At 52.7% G+C, this 18,190-nt stretch overlaps 1 protein-coding gene across 6 annotated transcripts; it reads right to left on the bottom strand.

The window, feature by feature from the left end:
* Window positions 1-8,694: 8,694 nt before the first annotated feature.
* On the bottom strand, window positions 8,695-17,531 carry AZIN2 (antizyme inhibitor 2). 6 transcript variants are annotated; one of them, XM_071453283.1, is made up of 11 exons: window positions 17,318-17,531; window positions 16,645-16,758; window positions 14,938-15,096; window positions 14,689-14,862; window positions 13,793-13,965; window positions 12,856-12,987; window positions 12,182-12,347; window positions 11,899-12,061; window positions 11,559-11,671; window positions 10,802-11,022; window positions 8,695-10,058 (listed from the first exon to the last, which is right to left on the bottom strand). In XM_071453283.1, the coding sequence occupies exons 3-11, from the start codon at window positions 15,034-15,036 to the stop codon at window positions 9,917-9,919; spliced, it is 1,383 nt and encodes a 460-aa protein (XP_071309384.1). In that variant the 5' UTR covers window positions 15,037-15,096; window positions 16,645-16,758; window positions 17,318-17,531; the 3' UTR covers window positions 8,695-9,916. The 6 variants fall into 6 exon arrangements, with proteins under 6 accessions (XP_071309384.1, XP_071309380.1, XP_071309381.1 ...); XM_071453279.1 differs by having other exon boundaries at window positions 14,938-15,112; window positions 17,318-17,529; XM_071453280.1 differs by lacking the exon at window positions 17,318-17,531 and adding an exon at window positions 17,235-17,291 and having other exon boundaries at window positions 14,938-15,112.
* Window positions 17,532-18,190: the final 659 nt, after the last annotated feature.

Raw genomic sequence — 18,190 nt, forward strand, 5'->3', positions numbered from 1 at the left:
CAAGCATTTTTCTACCTCAGTGGGGCTCCTCAGCTGCACTGACACCATTAAACAAGTTAGGGTGCTGGCTCAGCAAAGAAGGAAATGCCCACCCGTGAGTCCCCTCCAGCAGCACACAGGAGCCCGAACCCTCGGAGGACGGCGCAGCTCTCGCAGCAGGACAACACCCAAGCGAGACAGGCAGGGACAACGTCTGTGGCTGCAGGGTGTCACAGGGGGCTGCGGGCTGAGGGGAGGGGCCTGGAGGGTGGCACAGAGGATGGGGGGAGCTGAGAGGCAGAAGGGGGCTTTAGGAGCAACTGGGGGGCTCCAGGGTGGCACAGAGATGCTGAGAGGCTGAGGGCAGGGAACTTGAGGGTGACAAGAAGAGGGTGAGGGGAAGCAGATGCCTTGAGGGGCAAAGTGGGGGCTGCTTGAGGGTGACAGGTGAAGCAGCCCTCACACCACCCCTAACCTTACCCTAAAAACCACCCCTCACCTGCTTGTTTCTGCAGGATGGGACAGTCATTGTAAAGAAATCAATCAAGGGAAATTTATCCCCTTGGAAAGATGATTGGTGAGTAATCCCTGCTGGGATTTCAGTCTCTGGTTTTAAGGAGCTGCATGGGCTTCAGTGAGATTGAGGTGGAAGTGACTAATGTGGGTCTTTGTAGCTGTACAAAAAATTTGCTAAATAATTGGATCTGGAAACTCTGGTTTCTGGTGGAAAAGCCTCTGTGGTTGTGTTCTGTGGGTTCTGTGTGGAAATCAGCCTGTGGTGGACACCAAAGTGAAGCATGAGCTGTGTTAAGGGTACAAATGTTTCTGGAGGAGGAAAGGGAGAGCCGCAAGGTAAGCAAGTGTGGGGAGATATCGCGAGATCTCAAGATATCGTGAGGTCTCAAGATATCGCAATGTTACGCATAGGCAGAACCCCTCCCCTTTTACCGTTAACTGACTGTTACCCCCTGTTATAAATGACCCTGCCTAACCGTTAATAAATGCCAGTTACCATCCACCACATTGGTGTATGCGTGTGCTTGGCCCATGTGGCAGAGGGGCTGCCACTGAACCGTCCTCGACCCGAGACGCCACGCGAGGATTCCATTCCAGTTTGATCCTTTTGATTCCATTGATGAGTGGACAAAACGACTCATTCTGTCTCTGGGCTGGATGTGCTTGGGGGTCCCGAAGTGCCTAGGAGACCTTTGGGCATGCAAGAGCCGCAAAAACCGGGCTGTTCCCAAAGCCTGGGAACTCCCGCTGTGAGCCGGGGGTTTATCCCGGACTCCTCCATCCCTTCAGCCGCTGCCCGGCGGGATCGGGGGCACCCGCAGCCCCGCACGGGCCCGGGGAGGCGGCGCCGGGGGCCGGGCCAGGCTGGGCTGGGCGGCCCCGGGGAGGCACCTGCGGCGGCGGGGCTGTGCCGGGGCTCCCTCCGGCCGCAGCAGCACCGGGCTCCCCGCGGCAGCGGTGGGGCTGGGCTGGGCTGGGCTGGGCAGGGCAGCTCCACGCCAGGGAAGGGGCGGGAGCGGCGGCGGGGGCAGCCCCGCAGCCCCGGCGGGCGGATGGAGCCGGAGCCGCTGCGGCAGCACCGGAGCCCCGAGCCCGCAGCATCCTCCGTGAGTAGCGCCAGCTGAGGGTCGGGTGTAGGAACCACTCTGAATGGGGATCATTGTAACCTTTCTGCCCTAAAACGGTCACTTTCTGCCCTAAAACTCTCTTCCTTTCTGCCTAAAGCTCTGTTCCTTTCCGCCCCGTTCCAAGCGATGGTTTTAATGTATGTTTTAGCAGCAGCTCAACCTGGGCAGCTCATGCCAGAACCTGAGAAAATGCTTATGTAAAGGTGCTGCCCTGACATGGGGACACTCAGGCTCACGCAAGGAGGGTTGTTTGCCTCAGGGAGTGTTAATGGTAGATGAGTGTTGTTTTCTGTGTGCTTTTGTTGTTTTGGGTTTCCTGTAACAATAAATCAACCTGTAGTGAAAATAGAAAAAGGTTATAATCTTGTGTTAATATGTGTTTTGTGTTGTACTGCTCTGTATTGTAGGGTGAGCACAGGGTGAACTCTCTCCTCCTTGCTGTGACGCCTGGGCTGGCAGGAATGACACAGTGACCTCAGCCAGCTGATGCTGCCTGTGCCATCATCACCTGGCACTGACATGTTTGATGAAAATCCTTTTGCTGGGATTTTTCTCCTGAGAAGCCTCAGAACAGAAACGGAACCAATAACGATCTGCTGGCTGTGGAGTGTGGGCTGGAGATGGTTTAGCAACAGGGGCATCTTAGATTGGTCTCCTGTGCATTGTTTCTATTTGATGACCAATCACGGTCCAGCTGTGAGCAGTCCCAGTTTTTTTATTATTCATTCCTTTCCAGCTTTCTGATGTCTCCTTGGTCTTTTAGTATAGTTCTAATATCTCATTTTCTTTTAATATAATAGAGATCATAAAATAATAAATCAGCCTGGTGAAAGGTGGAGTCAAGATTCTCATCTCTTCCCACGTCCTGGGGACCCTCAAATACCACCACAATCACCGGCTTGAGCTGGTCTGGGCAGCACCAAATGAAAAAAAAAAAAAAGCTTTAAAAATAGAAAAATTAAAAATAAAAATGAAAAAAACCCCTTTTAATTAAAAAAATAAAATTAATTAAAAATAAATGAAAAACAAAAAAAAACCTGTAAAGTGCTGTAAAAGTTCCATAAAAGGAAGTGCTGTAAAGCACAACTGTCATAAAAAAGCCGTAAAGCACACCAAAATTTAAAAAAAAATAAAAAGCTTTAAAAATAAAAAAATAAAAATAAAAATGAAATAAAAAATAATTTAGAATTTAAAAAATAAAGTTAATTAAAAATAAATGAAAAACAAAATAAAAACTGTAAAGTGCTGTAAAAGTTCCATAAAAGGAAGAGCTGTAAAGCACAACTTTGTAAAACTGCCATAAAGCACACCAAAATAAAAAAAATTAAAAGCGTTAAAAATAGAAAAATTAAAAAAAAAAATGAAATAAAAAATAACTTAGAATTTAAAAAATAAACTTAATTAAAAATAAATGAAAAACAAAAAAAAAAAAAAGGTAAAGTGCTGTAAAAGTTCCATAAAAGGAAGAGCTGTAAAGCACATCAAAATTTTAAAAAAAGCTTTAAAAATAGAAAAGTAAAAATAAAAATGAAATAAAAAATAACTAAGAATTTAAAAAATGAAATTAATTTTTAAAAAATGAAAAACAAAATAAAAACGGTAAAATGCTGTAAAAGTTCCATAAAAGGAAGTGCTGTAAAGCACAACTGTCGTAAAACTGCCAAAAAGCACACCAAAATTTAAAAAAATAAAAAGCTTTAAAAATAAAAAAATAAAAAAAAAAAGAAATAAAAAATAACTTAGAATTTAAAAAATAAAATTAATTAAAAATAAATGAAAAACAAAATAAAAACTGTAAAGTGCTGTAAAAGTTCCATAAAAGGAAGAGCTGTAAAGCACAACTTTGTAAAACTGCCATAAAGCACACCAAAATAAAAAAAATTAAAAGCGTTAAAAATAGAAAAATTAAAAATAAAAATGAAATAAAAAATAACTTAGAATTTAAAAAATAAACTTAATTAAAAATAAATGAAAAACAAAAACAAAAAAAACAACGGTGAAGTGCTGTAAAAGTTCCATAAAAGGAAGTGCTGTAAAGCACATCAAAATTTTAAAAAAAGCTTTAAAAATAGAAAAGTAAAAATAAAAATGAAATAAAAAATAACTAAGAATTTAAAAAATGAAATTAATTTTAAAAAAATGAAAAACAAAATAAAAACGGTAAAATGCTGTAAAAGTTCCATAAAAGGAAGTGCTGTAAAGCACAACTTTGTAAAACTGCCAAAAAGCACACCAAAATTTAAAAAAATAAAAAGCTTTAAAAATAAAAAAATAAAAATAAAAATGAAATAAAAAATAACTTAGAATTTAAAAAATAAAATTAATTAAAAATAAATGAAAAACAAAATAAAAACTGTAAAGTGCTGTAAAAGTTCCATAAAAGGAAGAGCTGTAAAGCACAACTGTCATAAAACTGCCGTAAAGCACAACGAAATAAAAAAATAAAAAGCTTAAGAAATAGAAAAATAAAAATAAAAATAAAATAAAAAATAACTAAGAATTTAAAAAATAAAATTAATTAAAAATAAATGAAAAAAAAGGTAAAGTGCTGTAAAGCACAACTGTCATAAAACTGTTGTAAAGCACAGCAAAATTAAAAAAAAATAAAAAGCTTAAGAAATAGAAAAATTAAAAATAAAAATGAAATAAAAAATAACTTACAGTTAAAAAAAAACAATTAATTAAAAAAAATGAAAAACAAAATAAAAACTGTAAAGTGCTGTAAAAGTTCCATAAAAGGAAGTGCTGTAAAGCACAACTGTCATAAAACTGCCATAAAGCACACCAAAATTAAAAAAAATTAAAAGCGTTAAAAATAGAAAAATTAAAAAAAAAAAGAAATAAAAAATAATTTATAATTTAAAAAATGAAAATAATTTTAAAAAAATGAAAAACAAAACAAAAACGGTAAAATGCTGTAAAAGTTCCATAAAAGGAAGTGCTGTAAAGCACGACTGTCGTAAAACTGCCGGAAAGCACAAGTGTCGTAAAAGATGCCGAAAAGCGCTACTGTCGTAAAAGGTGCCGTAAAGCGCGACTGTCGTAAAGCTGTCGTAAAGCTGCCGTAAAGCGCGACTGTCGTAAAGCTGCCGTAAAGTGCGACTGTCGTAAAGCTGCCGTAAAGCGCGACTGTCGTAAAAGGTGCCGTAAAGCACGACTGCCGTAAAGTGTCGTAAAAGGTGCCGCAAAGCGCGACTGTCGCAAAGCTGCCGTAAAGCACGACTGTCGTAAAAGGTGCCGTAAAGCGCGACTGTCGTAAAAGGTGCCGTAAAGCGCGACTGTCGTAAAAGGTGCCGTAAAGCGCGACTGTCGTAAAGCTGTCGTAAAGCTGCCGTAAAGCGCGACTGTCGTAAAGCTGCCGTAAAGCGCGACTGTCGTAAAGCTGCCGTAAAGCGCGACTGTCGTAAAAGGTGCCGTAAAGCACGACTGCCGTAAAGTGTCGTAAAAGGTGCCGCAAAGCGCGACTGTCGCAAAGCTGCCGTAAAGCACGACTGTCGTAAAAGGTGCCGTAAAGCGCGACTGTCGTAAAAGGTGCCGTAAAGCGCGACTGTCGTAAAAGGTGCCGTAAAGCGCGACTGTCGTAAAAGGTGCCGTAAAGCGTGACTGTCGTAAAAGGTGCCGTAAAGCACGACTGTCGTAAAAGGTGCCGTAAAGCGCGAATGTCGTAAAAGGTGCCGTAAAGCACGACTGCCGTAAAGTGTCGTAAAAGGTGCCGTAAAGCGCGACTGTCGTAGAGCTGCCGTAAAGCGCGACTGTCGTAAAGTGTCGTAAAAGGTGCCGTAAAGCACGACTGTCGTAAAAGGTGCCGTAAAGCACGACTGTCGTAAAAGGTGCCGTAAAGCGCGACTGCCGCAAAGTGTCGTAAAAGGTGCCGTAAAGCGCGACTGTCGTAAAAGGTGCCGTAAAGCGCGACTGTCATAAAAGGTGCCGTAAAGCGCGACTGTCGTAAAAGGTGCCGTAAAGCGCGACTGTCGTAAAAGGTGCCGTAAAGCGCGACTGTCGTAAAAGGTGCCGTAAAGCGCGACTGCCGCAAAGTGTCGTAAAAGGTGCCGTAAAGCACGACTGTCGTAAAAGGTGCCGCAAAGCGCGACTGTCGTAAAAGGTGCCGTAAAGCGCGACTGTCGTAAAAGGTGCCGTAAAGCGCGACTGTCGTAAAAGGTGTCGTAAAGCGCGACTGTCGTAAAAGGTGTCGTAAAGCATGACTGCCGTAAAGTGTCGTAAAAGGAGCCGTAAAGCGCGACTGTCGTAAAGGTGACGTAAAGTGCCATAAAGCGAGACTGTTGCAAAACTTCAGTAAACCACAACTGTCTTTAACAGAGACTTTTAGGATACAGGTGTTTAAAGCACTTTATTAGTATTTCCTGCCGGGCCATGGCTGCCGGGGAGCTGCTCCCAGCTTGCAGGGCGCTGCTTGAGCCGTGTTTGCTGCACGGGGGATGCCCACAGCAGCCGCCCCGCCGAGCTCCGCCCATGCTGTGACTCCGCCCCTTGCCGCCGCGAGTCTTTAACAGGACACGCCCCCCCCTCCCGTCGGACCCCGCGGCTCCGGTACCCGCAGTCCTGCTTGGCCCCGCCCCCTGCCGCCTGCCCCCCGCTCCCGCCCTCCCCGCCTTTGCCATCCCGTTGGTCCCCGCGCCCGGTTTCACAATCCTCACGGCCCCGTCCCTCAATTCCCGCCTCTACGAGCCCGCCCACCAACGTCACCGCGGCCCCACCCCCTTCCCCCCGCCCCCCCCCCCCCCGCCGATCCCGCCGCTTTCCCCCCCCCCCCCCCCCCCCCCCGCTACCCGAGAGCGCGGCGGCTTCTCCCGCCCCCCAAGCCCCCTCGCCCCCTTTGCCGACACAGCGGCGCCGCTGCTGGCCCAGGTCCCGTCGCTGCTGCGTCCTTGCAGTCCCCTGCAGCTCCCGGATCTGCGGTGCCGAGCACGCCTGGCGCGGCCGCGCTGGCGTCCTCAGCGCCCCCTGCGGCCGTTGCCGCGGGAACCCCCCCTACCCCGGCGTTCAAGCGCATGCAGCGCACCCCGAGCTGCCCACGGGCTCCACGCGGGGCAGACGCCCACGGCTGAACCCGCCCCTGCTGGCGTTTGGCCGCAATCCCCCGGTCCCGGCACGGCACCGCCTGCGCCGGGACCGGGGCGCCCCGGCCCGCCGAGCCACCCCGTGCCGGCGCCGCGGCGTCCGCACCGGTGGCTGCAGCCCCTCCCGTGCCTGCCGCCCCTCCTGCCCAGCCCCTCCCGTGCCTGCCGCCGCTCCTGCCCAGCCCCTCCCGTGCCTGCCGCCGCTCCTGCCCAGCCCCGCCCGTGCCTGCCGCCGCTCCTGCCCAGCCCCTCCCGTGCCTGCCGCCGCTCCTGCCCAGCCTCCCGTGCCTGCCGCCGCTCCAGCCCAGCCTCCCGTGCTTGCCGCCGCTCCAGCCCAGCCTCCCGTGCCTGCCGCCGCTCCAGCCCAGCCCCTCCCGTGCCTGCCGCCGCTCCTGCCCAGCCCCTCCCGTGCCTACCGCCGCTCCTGCCCAGCCCCTCCCGTGCCTGCCGCCGCTCCTGCCCAGCCTCCCGTGCCTGCCGCCGCTCCTGCCCAGCCCCTCCCGTGCCTGCCGCCGCTCCTGCCCAGCCTCCCGTGCCTGCCGCCGCTCCAGCCCAGCCCCTCCCGTGCCTGCCGCCGCTCCAGCCCAGCCCCGCCCGTGCCTGCCGCCGCTCCAGCCCAGCCCCTCCCGTGCCTGCCGCCGCTCCTGCCCAGCCTCCCGTCGCTCCAGCACAGCCTCCCGTGCCTGCCGCCGCTCCTGCCCAGCCTCCCGTGCCTGCCGCCGCTCCTGCCCAGCCTCCCGTGCCTGCCGCCGCTCCTGCCCAGCCTCCCGTGCTTGCCGCCGCTCCTGCCCAGCCCCTCCCGTGCCTGCCGCCGCTCCTGCCCAGCCTCCCGTCGCTCCAGCACAGCCTCCCCTGCCAGCCGCCGCCCCAGCCCCCAGCGGCTGCACGCCGCGCTCCAGCCCCCCCCCCCCCCCCCCCCCCCGCAGCAGACTCCCGCCGCCTCCACGCCGCCCCTCCCGGGATCATCTCCCCGCCTCCCGCCACCCCGGGATCATCTCCCGCTGACGAGGCCGCCCCGCCGCCTCCCGTGGTCGGTTTCTCGCTCCTGCCGCCGCTCCATGTCGGGCCGAGCCGCGTCTTCCACACCGCAGCCCCCCACTTCAGAGCTGCTGAATGGCGCGGCTCCGCCGCCTCCTGCAACCACGGACGTTCCGGCCGCAGCCGCAGGCGCAGCCCCGGCTCCCGTTCCCGCAGCTCCGCCACCTCCCGCGCCCGCCCGCCGTGCGGCCCCCGCCCGCCATGGTCCCCACGCTGCCCTGGTGACACAACCCACGCATTCACGGTTGCTCCAACCCCGCACCGGCGATATCGCTCCGCGCCGGCTCATCCGACCCCAGCGCCGCGGCCACCCCCCCACTGCTTTCGCCGCAGTTTTGGAACAGCCCGGTCCCGGTTCCGAGCCGCTGCGTGCCGCTGTCCGGCCACAGCTGCCATCCCTGTGCCCTGTCGCGCCGCTTCCGCCGCCACCGGGTCCGTACCCGGCACCACAGCAGGCGAAACGGCAGCGCCTTGCATGTATCCTTCCGCGTCTTTCCCTCTGCCGGAACTTGAGGAGCCGGGCACGGCAGCATCACCGAGAGATCCCTCCGCAGCGCGGGACCCTGCACACCCCACACCTGGTGCGCCTCCGCGGGACGCTGCAGAACCCACACCTGGTGCGCCTCCGCGGGACCCTGCACACCCCACACCTGGTGCGCCTCCGCGGGACCCTGCACACCCCACACCTGGTGCGCCTCCGCGGGACCCCGCACACCCCACACCTGGTGCGCCTCCGCGGGACCCTGCACACCCCACACCTGGTGCGCCTCCGCGGGACCCTGCACACCCCACGCCTGGTGCGCCTCCGTCTGACCCTGCACACCCCACACCTGGTGCGCCTCCGTGTTTTCGCCTTCAACACTCCCAGCACCGAGTGGTACTACTTTGTGTCACGATTCGGCCGCACAGCCGCATCCACGCACACAAACCGTGCAACGGGGGGGGGGGGGGGGGGCTGGAATATGACAGCTGCTTTAATAAATACAGGACAGACAGAGAATTATTTCACCCCTGCAAATGCCAACCCTTTGATCCCAACACAAAAGAATTTGGAAAAAGAACTGTTCCCAAACAGCTCCAGAGTCCCCCCAATGTTTGGGACAGATTCAGACCCTGAAAATTCGGCAGCATTAATCCCAAATTAGAAAACTCACAAAAATCTTTTGATAATTTTTAACGAACAGACTGGGATGAAGTCAGAGGCCAGATTTGCAAAGAAGAAATTCTAAATCCTTTAGCTGTGCCTGTGCTATTCAGCCAGCAAGCCGGTGGTCCTAGAACACGGGTGGCTGTCCCACCTCATGAGATAAAAGAATTGTGAAAAGCAATAAGGGACGGTGGCATCTGCTCCCCAAATTTTACGGGGATACAAACCAAAACTACTTCAAAATATTACAGAGTATAAAAATGCACTACAACACATGAGAGCACAGTGGACAATGCCAGAGGATTTAAAAAATCCCACTTTTCCCACTGTAGGATTTTTTATCCCTCCAGCACCACTGTGGGACCTTTTCCCCTGGTGCTGCCATGGGATTTTCCCACCCCAATACCATGATGGGACATTTCCCACCCCAATATCATCATGGGACATTTCCCACCCCAATATCATCATGGGACATTTCCCCTGGTGTTGCCATAGGATTTTTCCCACCCTAATGTCCCTAATATCATTGTAAGATATTTCCCCTGGTGCTGCTATGGGATTTTCCCCACCCCAATACCATTATAGGACATTTCCCACCCCAACACCATTATGGGACATTTCTCACCCTAATACCATTATGGGACATTTCCCCTGGTGCTGCCATGGGATTTTTCCCACCCCAACACCATTATAGGACATTTCCCACCCCAATACCATTATGGGATTTTTTCCACCCCAATATCATCATGGGACATTTCCCCTGGTGCTGTAATGGGATTTTTCCCCACCCCAACACCATTATGGGACATTTCCCACCCTAATACCATTATGGGACATTTCCCCTGGTGCTGTAATGGGATTTTTCCCCACCCCAATACCATTATGGGATTTTTCCCACCCCAATATCATCATGGGACATTTCCCCTGGTGCTGTAATGGGATTTTTCCCCACCCCAACACCACTATGGGACATTTCTCCTGCCAGTACCACCACAGGACCTTTCCCAGCGTGGCTCCTGCCCCAGAGCTGCTCAGATGATGCCAGCTGGAGCGAAGACAGGGGTGACACAAAGCGTCTCTGCCATCTCCCAGCCACAGGACAGGGGCGTGCAGAGGCTCTCACGCTCATCTTCGGTCTGGGGTGGCTTTCCCTGGAACAGCTGGATGGTTTTCCTGCAAGGGGAGACAGCCAAGGGGGAGGAGCAGCCCCTTGAGAATGGGATGGGGACACGCCAGGGCTCTCCTGTCCCCCAGAACGACAGCCAGAGGTGAGCTGGCTCTCTTTTCTCCACTAAAAAACTGCCTCAAGTTTGGTAATATTAAAAAAAAAAATAAGATTTTTTGCCTCTGAAGCCATGATTTCACCCTGAATTTCCAGGTTTTGGAAACTCAGATTTCCCCCTCTCCCTTGGGCCCAGGTGGAAGAGAAGGCTCAAGTTTGATAATATTAAAAAAATAGGATTTTTGCCTCTGAGGCCATGATTTCACCCTGAATTTCCAGGTTCTGGCACTCAGATTTCCCAGGTGGAAGAGAAGGCTCAAGTATAATAATAATAATAATAATAATAATAATAATATTATAATTTTTAAATAGGATTTTTGCCTCTGAGGCCATGATTTCACCCTGAATTTCCAGGTTTTGGAACTCAGATTTCTCAGGTGGAAGAGAAGGCTCAAGACATTAATTAAGACATTAAACAAATAAATTAATAATAATAATAATAATAATAATAATAATAATAATAATAATTTAATATAATAATAATTTTTTAAAAATATTATTTTTTCCTCTGAGGCCATTATTTCAATCTAAACTTCCAGGCTCTGGCTCTCAGATTTCCCACTCTCCCTTGGGCCCAGGTGGATGGATGAGAAGCCCTTGCCTGGCACAGGACCCATCCCTGCCCATCCCTTACCAGGCCATGCGGGACATGGCGTAGGTGACCCGAGCCTGGGCCCCCCCAGCTGTGAGCAGGGATGCTGTTGGGGTGCTGTAGGCTCCCATGTCCCCAAAGATCAGCCAGTCCCCCACGTGCAGCTGGGGCAGCTGCAGCCCCTCGGCGATGCTGGGATCCTCTCCAGGCCCCCGCGGGCCCCGCAGGCTGCAGCTGTGCCAGGGCTGCTCCGGGCACGGCCTCTGCAGGAAAAAACAGGGGGTGAGGGTGTCCCAGGGGCACACTGAGCCCCAAATTCAACCCCACAGAGTGGGTGCAGCTTCCCCTGAGGCAGGAGGGTGGCTGAGGGACATCCTGAGCTGTCCCCAAGGGTCTCTGTGGGATGAGCATGTCCCAGGGGCACACTGAGCCCCTCACCATGTCCCAGGGGCACACTGATCCCCAAATTCAGCCCTACAGGCTGGGTACAGCTTCCCCAGTGGCAGGGGGTTGGCTGACACAATCCTGAGCTGTCCCCAAGGCAGGTGAGCCCCTCACCATGTCCCAGTGGCACACTGAGCCCCAAATTCAGCCCCATGGACTGGGTGCACCTTCCCCCTGTGGCAGACCCAATGTGAGGGACATCCCAAGGGTCTCTGTGGGATGAGCATGTCCCAGGGGCACACTGACCCCCAAATTCAGCCCCACAGGCTGGGTGCAGCTTCCCCTGTGGCAGGAGGGTGGCTGCCCCAAAGTGAGGGACATGCCAGGCTGTCCCCAGGCCAGGTGAGCCCCTCACCTTGTGCAGCCGGGGCCTGGGGCAGGGGCTGTCGAACAGGAGGCAGCTGAAGGCGCCGTAGATGCCATCGCTGAGGTGATAGACCAGGCTCTTCTTGCTGCCACACTCTTCCTCTGGAAGGGATGGGGGAGAGGGCTCAGGGGGGCTCAGGGACACAGGAGACACATCAGGGAACAGGGAGAGGGCTCAGGGGACAAACTGGGGAGTGGGGAGAGGGCTCAGGGACACAGGGGACACATCAGGGAGAGGACTCAGAGGGGCTCAGGGACACCTCAGGGAATAGGGAAAGGGTTCAAGGGGTCTCAGGGACACAGGGGACACCCCCTGCTGTCACACCTACCATCAGAGCCAGGCTGCTCCACGGGGATCTCCTCCAAGGCAGTGATGCTGACAGCCAAGGTGAAGGCAGAGGTGACGTAGTAACGCCCGGGCCTGGCAATAATTTCCACCCCACTGCCCTCAGGGAAGTACAAATCCAAGGCAGAGTTTATCCCAGCAGCGATCTGTGAGGGAAGAAAAAGAACCTTCCTGTTGGTTAGCTGGGAATTCTGCAGGGATCCAAACCCAGGGAGAGCTCCAAGCCCATTCTCTGCCTGCCGAGGGCAGAGCTTGGAGGTTTGTACCTCTTCCAGCGGGGCTCTGGTGTCCTCAGTGGCAGGGAAGCCCCCCCCGATGTCCAGGAGGTGCATGTGGTGTCCCAGCTCTGTCCCCATGTCAAACACCAGCTGTGCTGTGGCCACAGCCTGGGCCCAGGCCTGGGGCTCCAGCCCACGGCTCCCCAGGTGGAAGCTGAGGGCACAAACCCCATCTCAGCGGGGTCTGATCACCCCCAGAGCAGAGGGGACACGGCCCTGGGGTTGGCACTCACACAGCTTCCCACACACCGTGCCAAGGCAGACCCACAGAGCCCCACGGAGCCTTTCCTGGGGTCAAACCTGCCCCAAATTGGCCCCAACAAGATCAAATCCCTGCCTTCACCTCACTCCCAATGACCCAAGCCAGACCCACAGAGCCTTTCCTGGGGTCAAACCTGCCCCAAATTGGTCCCAACAAATTCAAATCCCTGCCTTAACCTCACTCCCAAGCAGAGCAGCTGCAGCACTGACCCAAGCCAGACCCACAGAGCCTTTCCTGGGGTCAAACCTGCCCCAAATTGGCCCCACCAAGATCAAATCCCTGCCTTCACCTCACTCCCAAGCAGAGCAGCTGCAGCACTGTTGTTCCAGCAGGGCAGAGCTCCCCAGATCCCCATCCAGAGGGGCTGAGCACCCCTAGGGAAGGAGGCCCAGGGCTGTACCTGATGCCAACAACCTCCACAGCCTGGTCCTTGGCTGTCTGCAGCAGGTGCCCACAGGATTCCAGCGTGGTCCCGAAGCTCAGGCTCGGGTGGGCAGCAGGGATGGAGTCAGCATTGATTCCCAACAACATCCTGCACAGCAAAGCCACCAAAGCTGGGTTAAAGAGTCTTGGAATAACAGGATTGTGAAAGGAAAAGCCTTTGAGGGCTGGAAAAGCCCTCAATAATCACTGAGCCCAAATATTAACCCCAAGTATTAAGTCCAGCTCTAAACCATGTCCCTGAGAACCACACCTACAAGTTGTTTTAACTTTTCCCCTGGTGCTGCCATGGGATTTTTCCCACCCCAATATCATGATGGGACATTTCTCCTGGTGCTGTTGTGGGATTTTTCCCACCCCAATACTGTTATGGGACATTTCCCCTGGTGCTGCCATGGGATTTATCCCACCCCAATACCATTATGGGACATTTCCCACCCCAATACCATTATGGGACATTTCCCACCCCAATACCATGATGGGATATTTCTCCTGGTGCTGTTGTGGGATCTTTCCCACCCCAATACCATTATGGGACATTTCCCACCCCAATACCATTTTGGGACATTTCCCCTGGTGCTGCCATGGGATTTATCCCACTCCAACACCATGATGGGATTTTTCCCACCCCAACACCATGATGGGACATTTCCCCTGGTGCTGCCATGGTGATGATTTCACCCCTTCCCTGGGCAGCCTGTTCCACTGCCTGGTGACACATTCAGTGATCCAATTTTCCCCCATATCCAATCCAAACTTCCCCTGGCACAGCTTGAGGCCGCTCCTCTTGTCCTATCACTTGGCAGAAGAGACTCACACCTACCTTGTCCAACCTCCTCTTGCCCCCCACAGCCCCCTGCCCATTCCCCACTCCTGTGGCACTGCCAGGCACCCACCTGGCACGGGGGTGGCTCCTGGCCACCTTGCTCAGCTCCACCTCGTTGTCAAAGGCCATCAGCCTGACCCCGTGGGTGGCTGCATACCTGAGGTGGGCAACCTGCTTGCAGGGGCTGCTGTAGAAGATCCTGTCTGGTGGCACCCCAATGCCTTGGACACGGGTGATCTCTGCCTGCAGGGACAAGGGGACACGTGCAGCAGGTCCCCAGGAGCTGGGTGAGGACCAGCCACCAGTGCTGAGGAGTGTCACAGCCTGGGCTTTTCCAGGGAAAAGCTACCAGAGCTCAAAGGGATCACAGTGGACTTTGTCCTGGCATGGACAGGTTTAAAAACACCAGAGAATGGGAGAGGAGACGAGTGGGGTTAGCAGGCTCGGGGCTGACTCCTGGTCTGAGCTGTGACAACTCTTGCCCTTTCTCCTCCTATTAATTTATATAAGTATATATATATAATATATAATATATAATATATAATATATAATATATAATATATAATATATAATATATATAAATATAGATATAATATATACTGTATAATTATATAAATTTATATAAATTAAATCCTATTTAATTACATAAAAGTAAGTGATTTGATTTTGCCTCTTCCCTGGAAGTCTGGCTGTTAAAAATGACAAGCAGGAGGGAGCAAAAAAGCTTTAGATTCAGCCCTAAGGACACCAAGAGCTGGACAGCTGTGACAGTGACACCCCAGGGATGTGCTGTGCCACCAGCCAGGACAGCAGGGACAGGAACGAGGACAACAAAGATGGGACAAGGAATTCTGGGCTGTGACAGCAGAGGGAAATGTCACCTGGAGCACAGACTTAGGAAAGGAGGGTGAGCTCTGCCACTCCCCCACCAGCATTTCCCCTGGAGCTGTCCTCCCACAGCCCTACCTTGTTGGCACAGGCAAAGCCTGCCCCCAGCTCTGCCAGCAGCCTGAGCACCCCTTCAGTGCCGTTGCATTTCACTGGGAAATAGGGCTTCACCCGGGGCAGGGCCTTCAGGAAACACAGGTGCTTCTTCACAATGTCCCCCAGGTCTGCCACGAAGACGGCCTGCTGCTGGCTCTAGGGGACAGCTGGAGTGAGCAGCAGCTCCAGGAGTGCCCCTTGCAAAGGCAGCAGCAGAGCATCAGCCCTCACCTCCTGGCACAGCTCTCCCAGCAGGTTCTCCAGGAGGTCTCTGGTGGTGAAGCCCTCCTCCACCATCAGGAAATTGGATTCGTTCAAGAACCCGTTCATGGTGTGATGTTCTGGGTGTGGGGATGCCCCTTGAAAGAATCCTGGAGTTGAGGATGGATTCTAAGGATGAGACACACTGTAAGAAGAAAGGAATATGTGACCATGTTCACAGGGGTTTTAGGATGAGGGAAGAGACGAGGATCTGACTCTGTGTTTCAGAAGGCTGATTTATTTATATATTTATAAATAAATATAAATATAAATATATATATTATATTATATATTATATTATATATAAATATATAAATATAAATATATAAAATATTTATATATTTTGTGATATATATTACATTAAAACTATACTAAAAGAATAGAAGAAAGCATTTCATCAGAAGATTAGCTAAGAATAGAATAAGAAAGAATCAATAACAAAGGCTCTGTCTCAGACTCTCTGTCCGAGCCAGCTGGGCTGTGATTGGCCATTAATTAGAAACAACCACATGAGCCCAATCCCAGATGCACCTGTTGCATTCCACAGCAGCAGATAACCATTGTTTGCATTTTGTTCCTGAGGCCTCTCAGCTTCTCAGGAGAAAAAAAAAATCCTAAGGAAAGGGTTTTTCATAAGAGATGTCTACAACAGGAATATTTAGAGGAAGGGTCCAGAAGCTCCATCAGCATGGACCACCCCTCCCACAGCCAGGGTAGAGCTCTGTGCTGCTCTGCTCCAAACCTGCAGCTCAGCAGAGCCCTGCTCTGGGTTACAGCATCTTCCCTGGGGGAGGAGACACATTTCTCTGCAGTTCAGAGCTGTTTTGGCACACAGCAGCCTTGTCTCCATCAGCAGGCACCAGCACAAAGCCAAGTGCACCACAAAGAGCAGAGATGCCTCTCTAGGCCAAGAGAGGCCCCTTCATGGCCTGGAATGTGCTGAGTGCTCAGTGGGGTGAACATCCCAGATGGATCCCAAACAGCTGAGGGCTCCTGGACCCACCTTCCCAGGGGAAAGGCCCAGCACAGGGCACTCACTGACACCATCCAGCCTCAGGGCAGCCTGGATCCCTGCTGTGGGTGCAGTTCTGTGCCTGTCCCGTGACACAGGGTGTGGAACAAGGGGACAATTGAGCAGCACTGAGTTTTCTGGCTCATCCTAGCAAAGCTTTCATTTTGATCTCACACCCTGAGCTTTAACAAACTCCTGCCCTGGATCCAGGCTGACCCATAACCCAGGGAGCTGGTGAGCTAGCAGGGAACATTTCCACTCCAATAACCCAGGTTTAGCTCCAGGGCTCTTCCAGGAGCACGGTCTCTCTGATTTGAAGTGAGCAGGAGGCAGAGGTTTCATCTCTCAGAGCTGCACACCCCCTCCTCCCCACAGACACCTCCTGACTGCATTCCAGGGGGCACTGGAAGAAAGACCACGCTGACCCTGGAGCAGCAGGATGTTGTAATGCATTGAGCAAGCACCACCAGCCAATCCCACAGGCAGGAATGGGATGAAAAAACACGTTTTGAACTCTTAGAAGGAAAAGGGAGCAACTCCTTCAGCTTTACCCTTCAGTCCCCATCACAAAACAGCACCAGCCCACCCTGGCTGAGCACAGAAGGGATGAAATGGGTCACTCCTGTCAGGACTCATGCCCCAGCCTGGGACATTCACCTCCTTACCAGGGTCCAGATGTCCCTCCCAGGTGTCCTGGTGTGCTGTCAGGGGGGCTCCCCGAGGAACACCAAGCTCCTGCAGCAGCCTGAGGTGTAGCTGTGCCTGGGGGTCCGGGGTTTCTGGGGAGAAGCAGTGCAGGGGCTTAGAGAGGGAGAGGGGCACTGACAGCACAATGCCCTTCATCCCCATCCTTAAATCAGCAACCACAGGCACTCCACAGCTCCCTTCTCACTGTGCCAGGCAAAGCAGCTCCCCCACAGCCCGCCCAAAGCCCCCTTACCTCGGAAAGCATTTAATCAGACTCTGCCATGGGTATCCCAAGAGAATGAACCAGCTCCAGGGCCGGCTGTTTGTCCTGCCCCAGCTCCCTGCCTGTCCCGAGCCCCTGCAGAGGATGGAGGTGCTCTGCACCCCTTCTCTCCCAGCGCTGCCTCCCTGCTCTGCCTCCCAACCGTAGCCATGACAACCAAATCCAGCCACCCCATTGGCTGAGCCGCCTCCGAGCATCCTTCATCCCTTTTGGAGGAGGCTCCCCCTCCTCGCCCACCCTCTGCCGAGGCTGGGGCTGCCCCCTGCAGCCACCCCGGGCTCTCACCGCGTCCCCGCAGCTCATCCCCAGCCCCGCAGCCCGGCCCTGCCTCCCGCGGGGACCCTCGGGGGCGAGAGAGCCCGAAATACCTCGGAAATGCCGCTGCCAGGGAAACCAGGCTGCCTGCAGATGAAAGGCTGAGCGGTGTTTGGCTGGCAATCCGGAGAGGGGGAGGGAGTTGGGAAGATGTCAGGGACCGATCCTGCCCTTGCTGAGCTGCTGCTGGTTCTGGTGGGTGCCCCAGGGGCAGATCCAGCTCTGCCATCAGTGCAGATGCTCTGTGTGATGATCTGTGAGACCTGGATCTTGGACATGGTGTCACTGCTCCATCCCACAATTTTTATTTTTTTTTAAATGCTTCTTGTTAAATGTGCAGGTCTCTCTCTGGTGCTGCTGAGAAGCCAATGTTCTGTCTGTGGAGGGGTGGCTGTCCCCTCTGAGGGGGGAGTGAGAAGGACCAACTTATCCTGAGTTTCTCTATTCAACACTGTGGTCTTGGCTTTGCCACAGACTCTCCTGGCAACCAGGGCCAAGGAAGTTCTTGTCTGCTCTGAGATCCTGGCTGGTTTTGCCTGTGCTCTGGCCCATCCCCAGTGCTGGACTGTGCTCTGTGGGGTGTGGGGACCATGCAGAGAGGCTGGGAGAGCAGAGAGGGGCAGAGCCCTGCAGTGCCAGCCCCCCTGGATGTGCTGGGCAGTGTTGTGATGCAGAGCCCATGCAGAGCAGGGCACTGAGCCCATCCCACGCAACGCCAGGGCAAGCACAGCTCAGAATCACAGGATCAATTAGGTTGGAAAAGATCTCTGAGATCACAAAGTCCAATTCTGACCAGACACCACCGTGTCAGCTGGCCCACAGCACCAAGTGCCACATCCAGTCTTTCCGTAAATACTTCCAAGGGTGGTGACTCCACCATTTCCAGGGAAGCTCCTTTCAATGCCTAATCTTCCTGTGAAGAAATT

The sequence above is a fragment of the Agelaius tricolor genome, unplaced genomic scaffold (genome assembly GCF_023055355.1).
Source record: "Agelaius tricolor isolate 1412-34295 unplaced genomic scaffold, bAgeTri1.0.p SCAF_36, whole genome shotgun sequence".
Lineage (NCBI taxonomy): Eukaryota > Metazoa > Chordata > Aves > Passeriformes > Icteridae > Agelaius > Agelaius tricolor.